This window comes from Pelodiscus sinensis, chromosome 21, assembly GCF_049634645.1.
Source record: "Pelodiscus sinensis isolate JC-2024 chromosome 21, ASM4963464v1, whole genome shotgun sequence".
NCBI lineage: Eukaryota > Metazoa > Chordata > Testudines > Trionychidae > Pelodiscus > Pelodiscus sinensis.
Window position 1 is genome coordinate 3,889,095 of NC_134731.1, and position 17,675 is coordinate 3,906,769.

Sequence of the window (17,675 nt, forward strand, 5' to 3'; positions counted from 1 at the left end):
CAGTCAGGATATACTTATGCCATTGTGGCCAAAGAGCCTAGCTAGAACATGCACTATCAGATGGTTTATATGCAGTAGGATTGCAAGGAATATGGCCACAATGATAATAGCTAGAGGAGGCCAAATTCTGTACTTTTCATATATTATTTATTTAAAATTAAAGAAATAAATCAGATAATTTAATAAACATATATTTCTCCTGCATTTATTATTGTCTTGACATTGCAATGGAAACACAAAGCAAGAATAAATAACATTGGCTGGGAGTGATGGAGAAAGAATATACCACTTGTCAAAGGAAAAGGATGGTGACATTTTGACTATGTCTACACTGCTGTTTTTTTCGGCAGAAGATGTGCAAATCATGCTCTCATTTGCATATCTTCTGCCAATCCTTTTTGCGGAAGAGATTTTGCCGCTAAAAAGCCCCGTGTAGACGGGGCCATTCGTTGGAAAAAACCCTTTTGTGAGATCTTGCTCAAAAGGTTTTTTCCCCCCCAACAAATGGCCCCTTCTACATGGGCTTTTTAGCGGCAAAACCTCTTCTGCAAAAAGGATTGGCAGAAGATATGCAAATGAGTGTGTGATTTGCATATCTTCTGCCGAAAAAAACAGCTGTGTAAACATAGCCTTTCTGGTCCATCATTCAAAATAATACCATGAAGTATAACTGTAGATGCATCAGGGTATTTTATAATGGCCTTATCATATAATTAATATTAATTTATGAGGGATAAAATCTAATTACAAATATAATATATTTTAAATTAAAACCTTCTAAGTAATCTGTCTCTTTACTGTATTATAGCTAGTACTCGAAATAGAAAAAAATTACAATATTCACCAATCCTCAGTTTTTTCAATATTCTCCTTCCTTTTTAAATTCAGCAGCTGTAATGTGTGAAAGAGAAAATATAATATCCAGCTATAATTTCTTTTTTCAGTTCAAACAGTGGTTGGACCTGTAAAAATGTAAGAAACTATTTTTGGCTAGCAAGTTATCAAGAATAAAATAAAAATCAAAGGAAAATTTAAATATGAGAATACTGAACAGCAAATTCCTTTTCCTTCTGCAGATTTTATTGTACAATGATATGTGCATCCTATTGATATCCTGTTGTGGTTTTTTTGTTCTTGCTATATTGATTTTTGAGGAAAGGCATTAATATCAGAACCTTTTGGTTTTTTGTAATTAACTGAATCTCCAACTTGTTACTGCACATGGTTTTTTTTCAGTAATACAGCTAATTACTTCAAATATAAAAAATAATGCATAAGGTTTTTAATGCTTTCTCTGCCCTGACTGGCATCAATATATCATAATAAATATTCAGAGAGTTAATTCGTGTCCCCCATTCTTTCCGTCCCTGTGATACTCAGACCTAGTTCCTAAAAATACAGAATAATTAAATTACATTTTCAGCATCCTGATAAACTCCACATGGAATCTTTTTTTTCATATATCTGATACAGAAGTTATGAATCATCCTCCATCAAAAAATTATGACAATTAGTTCACAATTAGGAAAAGGTTTGTGCAGTGAAAATTCTCTGACCTATATTTTTCAACAGGCTCCAGTGGAAGTTGGTTGATGATAGTTTAATTGACCTTATTAACAAATTACTTTACAACATGTTTCTAATTGTGAAGTTAATTATTTATCCAGATTGGATGTGGCAATTCTATAACATATTAACCTGATCTTGCATTCTTCGTATATATAAAACTCCTTTGAAATAACAGGAGTTCTGGAGTACAATAATTGCTTGATCGTACACTATGCCATGTAAATGTAATCCAAATTGCAAATGCAGAAAGTTTTATATTTTCCTTGATGCAGAAATTGTATCATATTTTCATCAAAATTCTTACACTTCCCACAAATGTTGACCATTAAGAGAAATATTGTACCAGTAAATATGCCACTAATTCAACAAAATCCATTTTTATTTGTCTTTAGAAATTTTACATTAATTAGAAAATCCTTTAAGTGTATTTTACTCAGAGTAACTTTCTTACTCAAATTTAAAGCATTTCCTAAAACAATGTGTATTTTTTCAGTAATGTAGACTTCAAGGTGCAAAATTCTGAAAAACATTTGGGAAAGACTTAACATTTGTGAAAAAAACTTTAGATAAGATTTTATAACATACTGATCAATAATTTGATATATTGTATAGACACAATTTTGCAGAATACATTCAATAATTAGTTATATAAAATAATAATATTTAATTTTAGTATCTGCAATAAACCATGAACATGGCTAAAAGTAATAATACTTGTAGTTCAAAAGTGCTTCTCATTTTCAAAGTCCTTAGCAAAATTAATTAATACGGAATTTTAAATTAAGGGTTAATTTCTGCATTGACTTATGTTCAATAAATCCCCACTGACTTCACCTAAATTACATGGAGCAGAAATCAGAAACTAATTTGGTCCTATATATAAAGTTTCACAATCTTTTACAAATGTCCTAGTTTTAAGGCAAAAGGGATCTAATACATTTTGCAGTAAGCTTTACTTTGACTGTTTTTACAAAAGCTTGTTTCTTTTCATAATATGCAGCCTCATTCACAAAAGTTGGGTATACTGTAGAATCCCCTTCATATGTAATAGTCTCACCATCCATAGTTAAAAATATAGGATCCCCATTATTCAGTGGCTGCCAATCTTGATCCTTATAGGAAATCAGATTATAGATTATGTTAGAAAATAGATATTTTCACTTTCATATGTTTTGAAAACTTTCATATAAGATTGTTAAGTTAATTATGTATAATTATACCACTTTGTATGGTTTATGGCCCAAACTTTCAAGGCATCATTGATTTGGTATGCGTGACTTTAAACATCCTGTGCCTGATTTTAGGAGTGCTAAACTTTTCTAGTTGAAATAAATAGGAACTATGAGTGTCCAGCAACTCTGAAAATCAGGAACAAGTTTTCTCAAAGGTCTGGCTCCCAAAATTGGAAGTACCTGTTGAGAATTAAAGTATACCATACCTTATTTACCTTGAGTTTTTGTTCAAAATTGAGTTTAGAACTTTCCAAATCAATTCCTGAAATACTGTAAACCATTAGTTATAAAACTTGTACGAGTGATCCTAAATCATTCAATCTCTCCATTTGTGGATTTGACATAATAATAATTATAAATATCTTATTCAATGTTATTCTACATACGATGCTATAAAGCAAACATCAAAGAAATACCTATAAAATGTTGCAAATAAATGCTCTGTACTTAAAATGGGGACAATTTTGACTGGGAAGGCAGCCGTGTTTTATAGCCATAAAGGGGAGAGGCAAATGAGGTCAGAGACCACTGCAAAAGGTGAATGATGGTAAGCTTTGCCTCACTGACTCACCCCCCAGAAATGTGATATCTGAAAGTCATAAAGGTGCAAGCTCTGTGTATGAGATTGGAAGGCATTTTTTCCGCACCACTCGATTGACTTTAGTGGAGTGAGGTTTTTTTCACCTTCCTTACAGCAGGTGTCAGAAAGGACCTTTAATAGTAAAATGAAAAGGGGCAGGCTGCATATCACAACTTATTCTATAAGTGTGGGATGGATGCTCAGTACAGGTGCTCCATAGGGAAGACATACAATGACCAGATAAATGGCCTGGTAAAGGACTTGAAAGGAGGTGGTGGATAAAGGAACAGAACAAAGGCTGGGGGCTGGAGACAGCCACATAGCTTCCTATTAAGCCCCACACAGGGGCTCAAGGCTGCAGGGGGAGAGATATCTCTCCCAAAGCCCTGAAGCTGCCATGGCCAGGGCAGAGGCACCTCTCCCCACAAGCACTAGCAAAGAACTGCTGCAGTGAGGGGAGAAAAGCTCTTCAATGGGCCCCAGAATGGTGCTGATCTGGCAGAGGAAGGAACCCATCCCACATCCCCAGCATGAACGCTGTGGTCAGAGAGGATGCACCCCTCCCCTGGTCTCAGCATGGAGCCCTTGTGGCAGGGCAGATGGCCCGCTCCTCTCCAGCCCCACCATGGAGACGCTGAAGATGAGATAGCTGTGTACGAGCCATTGGAGAAACAGCCAGCACAGCAGGAGGGTTTACAGGACTCTCAGTGCTAAGCACCTGTTCAGCACACCCATTGGCCAGTACCCCAGACAGGCAAGCACCAGGTAGCCTGCTTTAGCACCGCTGACCAGGAACCACCAAGGTAAGCCCGAGCCACAACCTCCTGCCCCACACTGAGCCCTCCCAAACATAGTCACTTACCACACCCCAAAGCCCATAACCCCAGTCCAGAGCCCATACCCCCTTTGTGCATCCGAAGTCCCAGCCCAGAGTCTGCACCTCCTCCTGCACCTAAATCCCCAGGCCTAAGCCTCTCCCCATACCTAGAGCCCCCTCTTGTACCCTAAACCCCTTATTTCAGAGCCCAAACCCCCAGCCAGAGCCCTCACCCCCTCCTGCATCCAAACTAGCTGAGCCTGGAACCAAACTAGCTCAGTCTCATTTAGAGCCAAACTCCCACTGAAAGCCCTTACCCCAATCCTTAGGCTCTACCTCCACCACACACTGTCCATATGCAGAATGACTTTTGTTATGTGATACATCATGTCCATATTGGTGCACATAATGAAAGTAATTCAGCATAGAGATATAACAATATAATGGGAACACTACTGGGTACTCCTACTATGGTACAGCAAGGAGCCAAACCCCACCCTCTCCTGTTTTCACAACCCACTTTAATCCATCTGCAAGGGGGGTGGATAATAAGGTACAAGCCATCATCTGGCTGAGGAGACCTGAATGGAAAATGAAGAGGTGTTGGTGCAAGCCCCAGGCAATGGTTTCAATAAACATGATTTTGCCTGCACTATATACTTTATCTGCTAGGAAATCTCAGACATCTATAATAAAGTTGTGGCCTGATTAAAATCCATATCAAGTGTTTCCTGTCCTTCTTTTGGTATACCCAGGCAACGAAGAAGAATGATAGACTTTTACCTGCAGGCAAGGATGAATAACAGCAGTAATTTCACCATTTTTATTCCTGGGATAATCTACTTTCTCAATTATTTTGTAAACTTCAATTGTACATGGTGGAAATTCCTTTCCTAAAAAGAATAAATATATTAGAGAATGATTTAAATATCCCCCGCGGCATTTGCATTTACATTCCTTTCAAGTAGGAATAAAAGATCCTCCGGAAAAGGGCTTATTTTCCGGAGAATCACGTCTAGACTGGCGCTTTTCTCCAGCTTATCCCCAAGCCAGAAAAAAGCAGCAGCCATGTAAATGCAAATGCCGTGGGGGATATTTAAATCCCCCGCGGATTTGCAATTGCGATGTGTCTCATTAGCATCCCTTTTCCGGAAAGGGATGCCAATGTAGACACAGCCTTAGTGTATACTTATTGTACAGTAAGTTGCGAACACAGTTGTGAACTACTTTCTATAAGTGACGTACCTTTTAAAATACATTTTTACTATAGTTCTAGATGCTCAAGATTCAATAAAAAGGGCAGAGGTCATTAGCAACAGAAATTCTTAAGGCTTACGTGCACTTCTCAATTCCAACATTCATATAAATTATTCATGCTGTAATTCAGAATAAGTAAAATAAATTGGAAATAAGATATTAAAGACTGTATGAATGAACTTACTATTAATGCTACAAAAATAATACAAAATATGAGCATCTTTTGTTGCATTGCAAAATGCTATAGCTTCATTTATTTTTTAAAAATCTACTCTTTTGCAATGAGTTAACTAGCAGAGAATAGTAGTGTTCATGCTTGCATAATTTACTATACCTTCATTAAAAATGTGCACAAAATCAAGGCCATGTTTGATAATTTTTCTCATTTTGTCCAGAATATCAGCTCTAACCACTCCTTGGGGCTGAGGCCCAACTTCCACACCTGTGTACAAATGAAGTAGATATTGACAAACATATTATATGTCACATGTTTAAAATGCACACTAAAAATATACATTCCTGTCTGTGTCTGTACTTAACATTTTAGAATGAAGTATTAATGTTTGAGTTAGTCTGTGTGACTCTTTCACTAACATAAGCAGGATTTGAACCTATGTAACTCACCAGTTAATATTATACGAACTGTTTTAAAGAAATCTCAGTAACATACTTTAATTAGAACTGTCATACTAAGCTAGGGTCTGTCTACATAGCATAGTTATTTTGAAATAACAGCCGTTATTTCGAAATAACTTTCCTAGCGTCCACACAACCAAATCGCTATTTCAAAATTAATTTGAAATAGTGGAGCGCTTATTTTGAATTTGGTAAACCTCATTCTACGAGGAATAACACCAAATTCGAAATAGCTATTTCGAAATAAGTGCGGTGTAGACACTTATTTCAAAAATAGGGGGCCTATAGCCTTCCCAGGGTGCCCTGGTGGCCACTCCAGCCTCAACCAAGAACACTTCTCTCCCTCCCCCCTTCCCCGGACCCTTTAAAGGGGTAGACTCTGGTCACAGTGCCTGTGTCAGCTCCAAGCCTGCCAGCCCAGAGCCAGCAGTTACTGCCCCTGACCCAGTGGCCCCAAAACATGAGCCAGCAAGCCACTGGCAGCCAGCCCTCCACCTCTCCCCAGGAGCAGTCTGCCAGCTCCCAGGACCTGCCAGGGCCCTGAAAACGTGGGTGCCTTCCTGGTCCAGGATGGAGATCATGGACCTTATTCAGGTTTTGGGGGGATGCCCCCAACATCCATGGTCTCCACACTAGACGGAGGAACACGGCAGTCTATGGCAGGATAGCTGCCAGCCTGGCCACCAAAAGCCACACGCGAACCCAGGAGCAGGTTCACATGAAAATCAAGTTGGTCTGGCGAGACCCCCCAACCCCGAGCCCTGAGCTTCCCCTCCCCCTTCTTACCCTTGCTTCCCCCTTCCAGCTCCCTCCTCTCAGGTTTCTCCGTCCCCTCTCTTCTCCTCTCTCCCGCCTCCTTTCCCCAGTCTCACCAGAGTTTCATTCTCCCCTCCCCCCCCAGTTTTGTTAAGTAAAGAGAGTTTGTGTTTATGAAAATACGTGTATTTTATTTTACGTCAGGAAGAGTGGTTAGAGAGGGGTAAGTGGAAGGATGTGAGGGAGGAATAAGGCACAAGCCCCCAGTGGGGCAGACCAGGGAGGCTTTTAGTGCTTCTCCGGGTGGAAGCTCTCCTGCAGGGCCTCCTGGATACTGACAGCCCTCCGATGGACTTCCCAGATGGCAGCCTGCAGAAAGTGCAGCCAGGCTCGCAGCAACACTTCCAAGAGAAGCACCAGAGTGCCTAGGGGCAGCTCTGGCTCCATGCTGCAGAGTGTTGTGGTGTCTCGAGTGAGGGCAACCAGAGGACGCAGAGACAAAATGCTTTTTTGTCCCTCATTGAGGTAGGCAAGCAAGCAGGGAAACCTGAGAACCGGCTGTCCGGGGGGGGGGGGGGCCTTTAAGCCCAGGCCTCAGATAGCCTCAGGTAGCAGCCACACAAAGTAACTCCTGACCTGATGCCCTGCCAGACCTGGTTCCAGCCGCCTTAAATGCAATTCAGCGTCCACTCAGTGTGGACGTGCTATTTTGAAATAGCAAAATGCTATTTGGAAATGCATTTTGTGTGTAGACGCATTATTTCGAAATAACTTATTTCGAATTAACTATTTCAAAATAAGATATTTCGAAATAACACTATAGTGTAGACATACCCCTAGAGTGAGGATCCAGAACTTATGTACATTCTTCTTAGTCTCTTCTCCTCATCTTTCGTTCTCTTTCAGAGAATTACCAGGTTAATTAACTTTGAAAGCAAAATAATGCAAAATTTCTCTTATGTTATACTGTTTATTGCAGTATAAATTAACAAGTTAGCCACTTCAGTTCAAACATTACTCTTCTTTCCTTTATCTCACCATACCTTTTCCCTTTTCTGGTTTATAACCAATACTGCATCCTAGTTTTATTTATGAAAAATAAATACCTCTTCTGAAGTAAACATCAGTATTGCTGATAATTAAACAACAGAATTTTCTTTGTATCCTAAAATGTTATAAATATCTCCCATAAAATAATATTCCTACAAAAAGTAGACTAATTATTAAAGAGGGGGAGGCACTTTATGAAGCAGGATGGATAATTTATTTACCAAATCAAGCCCATATGATTATGAAGCAGGTGGATGAAGCTCAGTATAGCAATTTAGAATCATAGAAACATAGAATACTAGAACTGGAAGGGACCTCGAGAGGTCATCGAGTCCAGTCCCCTGCCCTCATGGCAGGACCAAATACTGTCTAGACCATCCCTGATAGACATTTATCTAACCTACTCTTAAATATCTCCACAGATGGAGATTCCACAACCTCCCTGGGCAATTTATTCCAGTGTTTGACTACCCTGACAGGAACTTTTTCCTAATGTCCAACCTAAACCTCCCTTGCTGCAGTTTAAGCCCATTGCTTCTTGTCCTATCCTCAGAGGCCAAGATGAACAAGTTTTCTCCCTCCTTCTTAAGATACCTTTTAGGTACCTGAAAACTGCTATCATGTCCCCCCTCAAACTTCTCTTTTCTAAACTGAACAAACCCAATTTTTTCAGCCTTCCTTCATAGGTCATGTTCTCTAGACCTTTAATCATTCTTCTTGCTCTTCTCTGGATCCTCTCCAATTTCTCCACATCCTTCTTGAAATGCGGTGCCTGGAACTGGACACAATACTCCAACTAAGGCCTAACTAGCGCAGAGTAGAGCGGAAGAATGACTTCTCGTGTCTTGCTCACAACACACCTTTAATGCATCCCAGAATCATATTTGCTTTTTTTGCAACAGCATCACATTGCTGACTCATATTTAGCTTGCGGTCCACTATAACCCCTAGATTCCTGTCTGCCGTACACCTTCCAAGACAGTCGCTTCCCATTCTGTATGTGTGAAACTGATTGTTCCTTCCTAAGTGGAGCACTTTGCATTTGTCTTTATTAAACTTCATCCTGTTTACCTCAGATCATTTCTCCAATTTGTCCAGATCATTTTGAATTATGACCCTATCCTCCAGATTAGTTGCAACCCTTCCCAGCTTGGTATCATCTTCAAACTTAATAAGTGTACTTTCTATGCCAATATCTAAATCGTTGATGAAGATATTGAAGAGAGCCAGTCCCAAAACAGACCCCTGCTGAACCCCATTTGTTATACCTTTCCAGCAGGATTGTGAACCATTAATAACTACTCTCTGAGTACAGTTATCCAGCCAGTTATGCACTCACCTTACAGTAGCCCCATCTAAGTTGTATTTGCCTAGTTTATTGATAAGAATATCATGCGAGACTGTATCAAATGCCTTACTAAAGTCTAGGTATACCACATCCACCACTTCTCTCTTATCCACAAGACTCGTTATCCTACCAAAGAAAGCTATCAGATTGGTTTGACATGATTTATTCTTTACAAATGCATGCTGGTTGTTCCCTGTCACCTTGCCACCTTTCAAGTGTTTACAGATGATTTCCTTAATTACTTGCTCCATTATCTTCCCTGGCACAGAAGTTAAACTAACTGGTCTGTAGTTTCCTGGGTTGTTCTTATTTCCCTTTTTCATAAATGGGCACTATATTTGCCCTTTTCCAGTTTTCTGGAATCTCTCATGTCTCCCATCATTTTCCAAAGATGATAGCTAGAGGCTCAGATACCTCCTCTATCAGCTCCTTGAGTATTCTAGGATGCATTTCATCGTGCCTTGGTGACTTGCAGGCATCTAACTTTTCTAGGTGATTTTTAACTTGTTCTTTTTTTTATTTTATCTTCTAAACCTACCCCCTTCCCACTAGCATTCACTATGTTAGGCATTCCTTCAGACTTCTCAGTGAAGACCGAAACAAAGAAGTCATTAAGCATCTCTGCCATTTCCAAGTTTCCTGTTACTGTTTCTCCCTCCTCACTGACCATTGGGCCTACCCTGTCTTTGGTCTTCCTCTTGCTTCTAATGTAATTATAAAAAGTCTTCTTGTTTCCCTTTATTCCCGTAGCTAGTTTGAACTCATTTTGTGCCTTTGCCTTTCTAATCTTTCCCCTACATTCCTGTGCTGTTTGCCTATATTCATCCTTTGTAATTTGTCCTACTTTCCATTTTTTATATGACTCCTTTTTTATTTTTAGATCATGCAAGATCTCGTGGTTAAGCCAAGGCGGTCTTTTGCCATATTTTCTATCTTTCCGACACAGCAGAATAGCTTACTTTTGGGCCCTTAATAATGTCCCTTTGAAAAACTGCCAACTCTCCTCAGTTGTTTTTCCCCTCAGTCTGGATTCCCATGGGACCTTACCTATCAGCTTTCTGAGCTTACCAAAATCTGCCTTCCTGAAATCCATTGTCCCTATTTTGCTGTTTTCCCTTCTACTCTTCCTTAGAATTGTGAGGAATTTGTTTATCTTAAAGAAACACCTTAGAAACAAAAATGTCTGGAGACAAGCATCTATTTTAATAATGTCTGGAGACTGGAAAGTATTCTCAATATTCATATTTACCAACAGGGTGTTTTGCTATAGATCGAGTTGTTGCATATTTCAAGTTAGGATGTTCAATCAGGAAAACAGGACAGCATTCTGGGGCCAAAGCATTCTGTGAAGATTAGTAAAAAAAAAAGTCTTTGTTATGCAAATACTTTAAAAATGTGCTACAAAAGACTACTGATGCGGAAGTGATTTACACAAAATCTTTAATATGTTGCTTTTATTTCCTGGCCCTAAAATAAGTAGGACATCTTTAGAAAACATACAAAGCTGTATTTGTTGGTCTGCTTTCCCTTAGCTCATGTCAGGCATGCTCCACTGAACTTAGCTGAACAATAATATACATGAACACAGTTCCAGTCTTAATTTACCGAGAATCAAATTGCTTTAGGAGAGATTTCAAATATTTTTCTTCTTGCTAGGGTTAGAGTCTCTTATGAGACACATGCAGTGAGTTAGCCCAGTTTTTTTATATGTCTTGGCAGAACGCTTTTCTAGCCATTCCTTTCTAGATTACTGCCTCTCATTTCTATATTTTGATTAGCTATATGATAATCTTTATATACTCTTACTCATAAACTGACCACATCTTTGTGGGGGGACACGTGCGGGGACCAGAACTTGGTATCTGTCAGCAGAGTTATCAAGCCCTTGCTGAACCTGGCCGCCCACCTGACTGGTTTTCTCAGAAGCACTGTGCATCTCAAATGGATGGGACACGTGAAAGATTAAATATCATATGTCAAAGTATATGGAATATCTTATCTTGAAGTATATGAATTAAGGGAGGGAGATTTTCAAAATGTACCATATTAACCTTACTTTTGTCCCATTAAATACAATAGGATGATCACCATTAACTTCTTGAGATAACAGGCCAACATGGGTCACTCATGAAAACCCCACACAAAATACCAACAAAATTAAACATTTTCAACACTCATTAAAACTGTGGCGAATGTATATCAGGGCCTCCTTTGTCATAATCTTATTTCATTCATTTTTCTAGACTGCATTGTAAATAACTCGTGTCTTACAATATTTTGCATTCAGACGCTATTTTTTTCTTGCTTTATAGCAGACTAGATTAAAAGTAAATGCAATGATCTTTAAGGTTTTACTAATTTTGTTTTCTTTCTTATTTTTTGCTACTGGCCCCACATTTGTCTTAATAACAGATTAATTTTATTTACTAGTGCTGTCTATATGAAAGGTTGTAATCTGTACTAACCAGTATTAAACTGAATTTCATAATTATTTGTGATAATAAAAATACCATTTTGTAATTAATTTTAATATCTTTACCAAATATTTTAGAAAATTAAACAAAACAGCATACATGTATTGAAATAAAGGCACAAAGCTGATAAACAGTAATATGTTTCAAATACAAATCTGAATTTATTCTCATAGTTTATTAAAATTAATTTTACCTTAATATAATGAAACATCTGGATTGTAAAGTTATTCCTGGAGTTTTCAAGAATAAGAGTGCCACCCATGTTAGAAGTTGTGTTGTGAAGGTCAAAAATAAGGTCATAGGCATCATCACTATCTTTTGGACCAAATACATGATTGATTTCCTGAGCTCTTCTCACTTCATATGGAATATCTTCTGTCGTTTGCCTACTGTTAATATTATCACAAAGAAATTAATTAATTAATTCTATCACTTTGCTGTAAAAAATGAGAGTACCTTTTCATTTGATTTTTCCATAATTAACTAGAATTGATACATCATATACAACTACCTTATTAAACTGTTTGACCTGTAAGAGGTTGTGATAGAACTCAGCAAGTATTCATGCTAGTAGACAATATGTTTTCTTGCTGTCTCATTCAGTATTTTGCAAGACTTCTCACCTAATCTAAAATTGTGTTTTACATTATTTTTGCTGTACTTCTTTGCATTTACTTTCAGTTCACAAGGGCTGAAACTAAAGTTCTCCCTCTGTACATAAAGGCAGCACAAGATTTATTCCCCGTGTAAAGTCATTTCTAGGGCCCAATCCAACATTTGCTGAACACAGAAGTCTTTCAGTTAGTTCATGTCCTTAAACCTTGGTCCTCATCTATAATGTCTTTCATTGCTTGTTTCCTTTTTGATCTACTTCTTGTCATATTCTGAAGAGATTCTAAAATATTTGATTTAAGTGCTCTTGCTCCATAAAGTAAATGATACTTATGAATTCCATCTGGAATCCTTTTCCTCAATATATTAGTACGTTCCATCTCAATGTCTTTAAAACTAAATCAAACTGTTATTTTTAATATAGTTTATGGTTGTGAGATTTTACAGTTGAATGTACTGAACTTTATTAATTTAATTGTAAAATGGCATCTGATATGATGTCATATAAAATTATAGACTTCCTTTGTGCATTACTGTAATTGAAATGGAGAACTTCGTGGAATAAGGGAATGATCTAAGTACTCTGGGTAAAATCATGTCCTATTGTAGTCATTGAGAACTATACCATTGCCTTCAATGGGGCTGGGATTTCATACTTATTTTTGTAAAGCTATAGGTAATAGTATGTCTCCCACTTTGGGGGTGAGACTAGGGGGAATGATAATAATCTTCTAATGGTACTTTCTAATACTCAAGGGTTGGATTATCTGACGGGTTTTACTGAAAAAATATTAATAAAACTTGTTCAAAAAGTAGTTCAGAAGAAATACTTTAAATTAGATAACCAGAGAGTGCATTTAAGAAACCATTTCAATTTCAAAGCAGGTGAAATAATAAACAGAAAGACAAAGAAGTTATTCTAAATGCTTAAAATATCTATGCATAAACAGTTAAAAAGTTGATGCAGACCTCAGTCTCTTGCAAAGTCATATTTATCTTATAAGTGACACTACCAATAAAACAATTCTCTCTTAGATAAAATGCCAAATGAAAATGAATAGATGCATTGTAAAGACAATTACTTTTACACAATATGTATAATTCAAATAGTCTTTGCTCTTATCCACCTTTCTCATTAGGACCTTTGTGTTGTATAATTATCAAAGATATATCATAGCTAAAAATGCTTGGTTCACCTACCAAAGTCCACTTAAGCAGCTAACATCTCAAACATAGAGCTTACATAAAGTTTCACTTAAAATGTCATTTATCATTGTAAAATAGCTTCTTAAATCTGAATAGTTGCACTTTGTTTTAGATTCTTTCAATCAAGAAATAATCACAGTGTAATCACTTTACTGACAATTTTGGCTGTATAATTTTGCCATACTATTCACATTTCAAACTTGACTATTTTCACATTTCAGTCTACACTTTATGTGACTGAAATTTAAAATACTCTCACAATTTATAGAACATTTGTGTTCATTCTCAGAGACACTTAACATCACGTTTATCAATATTTAAGCTCTGTGTTTTAACAACTGATTATGTGGCTGCTAGTAAAGTGGCATTAGCAAAAGTCTCAAAATTAAATTGCTCATGGTGTTTATTTCAGGACATGTGAGAAATGACACACTCAGAGTAATAGCATTAGTTTAGCTTCACAAGAATACAGCAAATTCTATATTGATTTTAAATATAGTATAACTTCCTGTGGCAACCTGTCTCTTGTTGCACTAGCACTATATAAACAATGAATCAACTAAGTACAATCTCTTTGGTCTTTCTAGGTTAAGGGTCACTGAATCATGTGATTGTGGTGTTTATTCAAAAAAATTACCAAAAAAAATAATAAAAGAAGCTCCTGATAACATTTAAGGTAGAAAACTGAAAATACACAAGCACACAGTTATTCTTACCCAAGATTAGCAGTGTCAAAAACACGGTTCAGGTCACAGTCAATATATCTAGTACATTTCTTCACAGCTCTTGGATTGGTAATAAATGGTCTCACTTCCAGCCCTGTTCTTTGAATCTCAGCTCCATTCTCCTGCCAATGCTTGACCAAAAATACCCCTGATAATTCATTGCCATGAGTCCCTCCAAAGATAGCTACTCTTCGTACAGGAGCCTCATGAATGACAAAACAGGAAGTCATTCTAATAAGCTGCTTTAATGTTTGCTGCAATCAAAACAGAAAATAGCAAAGTAAAACATTTGTTCCTAAGAAAGGACAGAAAATGTTAAATTTTTTAAAATCTGTCTGGACTAGATTTTATCTGAAGCGTATTAACATTTCTCCTAACAAGTTTAAAGAGTTGTCTGTTGCAATACACCGGTGTTGGTAAACTGACACTCCTCCCTTCCAAGACCTGCCCTTTTTTTACCATATTTGGATAATAATATGTATAAATCAGCTAAAGATACAGTCACATAGCTCAATAACTAACTCCTGTACTCAGTCTGTAATGTGTGTAATCAAAAACTATGCTAATGAAAAACAGTATCATTTTTAAATTGTACTTTAAAGTAATGTTCACATTCTACACTGAAAATCCACAGAATGCTAGCACTTCAAATTTGATAGATCAAATTATTATTTTACATGTGTTTTATATCATTTAGGCAGCACAATATGCAATAAAAATGGCTTATAGTGAGCAAAAATACACAACAAAATATGAAGTTATGATTTCACATCTTAGGTACTGTAAGAGACAAAATGCTGAAAGCTCATTACTGACTACCAAAGAAGTCTGTATGCGAGTACAGATGGATTTTTTTTAATATATTTATTGTTCATGTGAGTTTGTAGGTGTGTGTGTATGACAGTTTTATCATAATTAGTGAACAGTGACTACAGGGGACTTAATTAAAAATAAAATTTAATATTCACAACTGAATGTAATATTCTTGATCTCAGTGTTGCAATAGGGTCTGCTAGCATGGACCTCTGTGGAAGTGCCTCTCAATATCTTCAGAGATCAAGAACTTGTTCTTTTCCAAATTCAGAATTTTCCCATGATTCCAATACATATGCCATACCTATTATATACAAAGGATATTCTCAAAAGCAAATTAAACTATGCAGCTGTCACATATGTTCAATGGCATCCTGGCAATATTTCATGAGCAGAATTATATCTGCAATCCCAATCCATTATATGGGGTATTCTAAAGTCTAGGCTAACCTATGTGTAAAAATTTCACTCATCCTTTCCTAAGGGCTTTTATCACATAATAATACTAGAAGACCTACCTCCATTACCCGGGTCCTTCAGCTCAGAGGGCAGATAGTTTGGCGGGGAGGAGAGGGGGTGCAGGATTTAGGGCAGGGCCTTGAAGATGGGGGACAGAGCAGGAAGCTGGGAGTGTGATTGGTGCAGGAATCAGTGGGGGCTGAGAAGGGACTTAGGCCAGGAGGCTGGGGATGTGAGGGGATGCAAAAGTGAGGATTGGAGGGTGAGGAGGGGCTCAGGAAGGGGGCTCCCATCCAGTGGGACTGTCTCTCCGACCCCACCCCCAGCTGGTAGGGAATTTCTCTACTCCCCCAGTGCCTCAGCCATTAGGGTCCTTTTCACTCCCCTTCCCCCCCAGTGCTCCTGGCCGGCAGGGTTTTTTTCTCTCCTTAAGCTTCATTGGTTACCAGGGGCCTTCCCCCACTTACAGCAGGGCTTTCTCCCTCTCCCCCTCCAGCGCTGCAGCCAAAGGTCGGGAGAGAAGGGTTTGGGGCACAGGGGCTATTTACTTGGTCTGGTGGCAGGCAAGATAGTCCCAGCCCCAGATGGCCACTCTCTTGGTGGTGTGGCTCCATTGAATGGTGACTACAGTATAGCTAAGCCTTGCACTTGCTGTCTCCCATGGTCACTCTCAGTATCGCATCCCTCCTCTCAACCTCCTCCCTTTCTATGTTATGAAAAACAGACTCATTTCAGAGACTTGCCATTTTCCTTGCACAACCAACCCTGACCTTGCTTTAAGTTAAGATAAGAGGAAGTTGCATACCAAATTTGGTGGTCCTACTTCTTATCATGTAGGAGGAGTTCTTGAACAAACAGACTCACAAACGGACAGACAAGATGCACACCCTGGAGAATAAAAGTTCCAACAAGAAAAGCCAGCTTTTTTTATAGGCAACAGTAATCTGTACTAATTGTATTTACAACTCTGTAATGACTCACAGTGCACCACAGAGATACAAGTAAATCTACATTTCAAAGGCATAAAATATAATTTTTTGTCAAAATTTACTTTATGTTAGGATTTGTATAAAATTTATATTTCAATCATACAGAAAAATATGTCACTACTATATGAAAAAGGTTTTAGAAGCAAGATTTGATATGTTAAAGGTATAAGATGAGAAAGCCGAACACAGGATTCAGACATCTTAACCAAATCGTCTGGCACTGAATTCACATAATAAAACTTACACTTTAAATTTCAGCCTATTCATGCTGATTTACCGAGTCTTGTAGTGAACTAATCTGGAGAGACTATGTTTATTCAGCCACCCAATGGTATTATTTCTTCACTTTAGTAACTTGTCACATAAAAGAAAATAAGTGTAGTAAATAATTGATTAAATAACCCAGGGTAGTTATATTTTACACCAAAAGACTGTTTTGTACCAACTTTTGACCCCATTGCTTTTGGTCATGGATACAAAGCAAAGTGACTGAACAACTGATTCACATTTTGAATCTCGTTTATAGAATTTAAACACTAAAACCCTTTCGAAAGTAAATTGTAAAATGTAATTACACAATGCTAGTAAATACAGTTTATATTTTATTGTTGAATGTGTGATAATGTTTATAATTCCTTACAAGAAGCTGAGTGAACCACGGTATTTGTTTATACACTTACCTTATTTAACATGCAAGAAGTTTGTCTCCTAAGAAGAACTTTAATAGAAAAGAAACAATGCATTTCCAAACATGAGTTTAGGACTAAAGCCACGGAAGCTTCTTTTATTCCCTTAAAGCAAATTAACTTCCAAAGAATCTTTAACTCCTGGTTTCCCAGTACTAACTCTAGTGGCTTTATGGCAATAAATGAAAAAAGAAACATTCAAAGAGTTTTCATTCTTCTGAGTTAAGATGCTGACAACAATATAATGCCTTATTACTGAAATATGTGCCAACATCTATATTTTGTATCCCTGGAAAATTAATCGGGAACATATTTTGGTTTCTTTAATATAATTTTAGAAATGTTTTGGTTTTACATTCCATAACTATTGCTCTGTGTGTGTGTGTGAGAGAGAGAGAGAGAGAGAGAGAGTCACTATTGCTCTGTGTGTGTGTGTGTGTGTGTGTGTGTGTGTGTGAGAGAGAGA

General features: G+C 37.6%; 1 protein-coding gene across 1 annotated transcript; it reads right to left on the reverse strand.

Moving 5' to 3' along the window:
* Positions 1 to 1,930: 1,930 nt before the first annotated feature.
* Positions 1,931 to 17,498, reverse strand: ASPA (aspartoacylase). Its single transcript, XM_006138681.4, is given in 8 exon segments — positions 1,931 to 2,681; positions 4,982 to 5,091; positions 5,790 to 5,897; positions 10,495 to 10,588; positions 11,913 to 12,108; positions 14,254 to 14,516; positions 17,204 to 17,398; positions 17,400 to 17,498. Coding segments are annotated over 8 exon segments (1,248 nt in total). The 5' UTR covers positions 17,484 to 17,498; the 3' UTR covers positions 1,931 to 2,483.
* Positions 17,499 to 17,675: the final 177 nt, after the last annotated feature.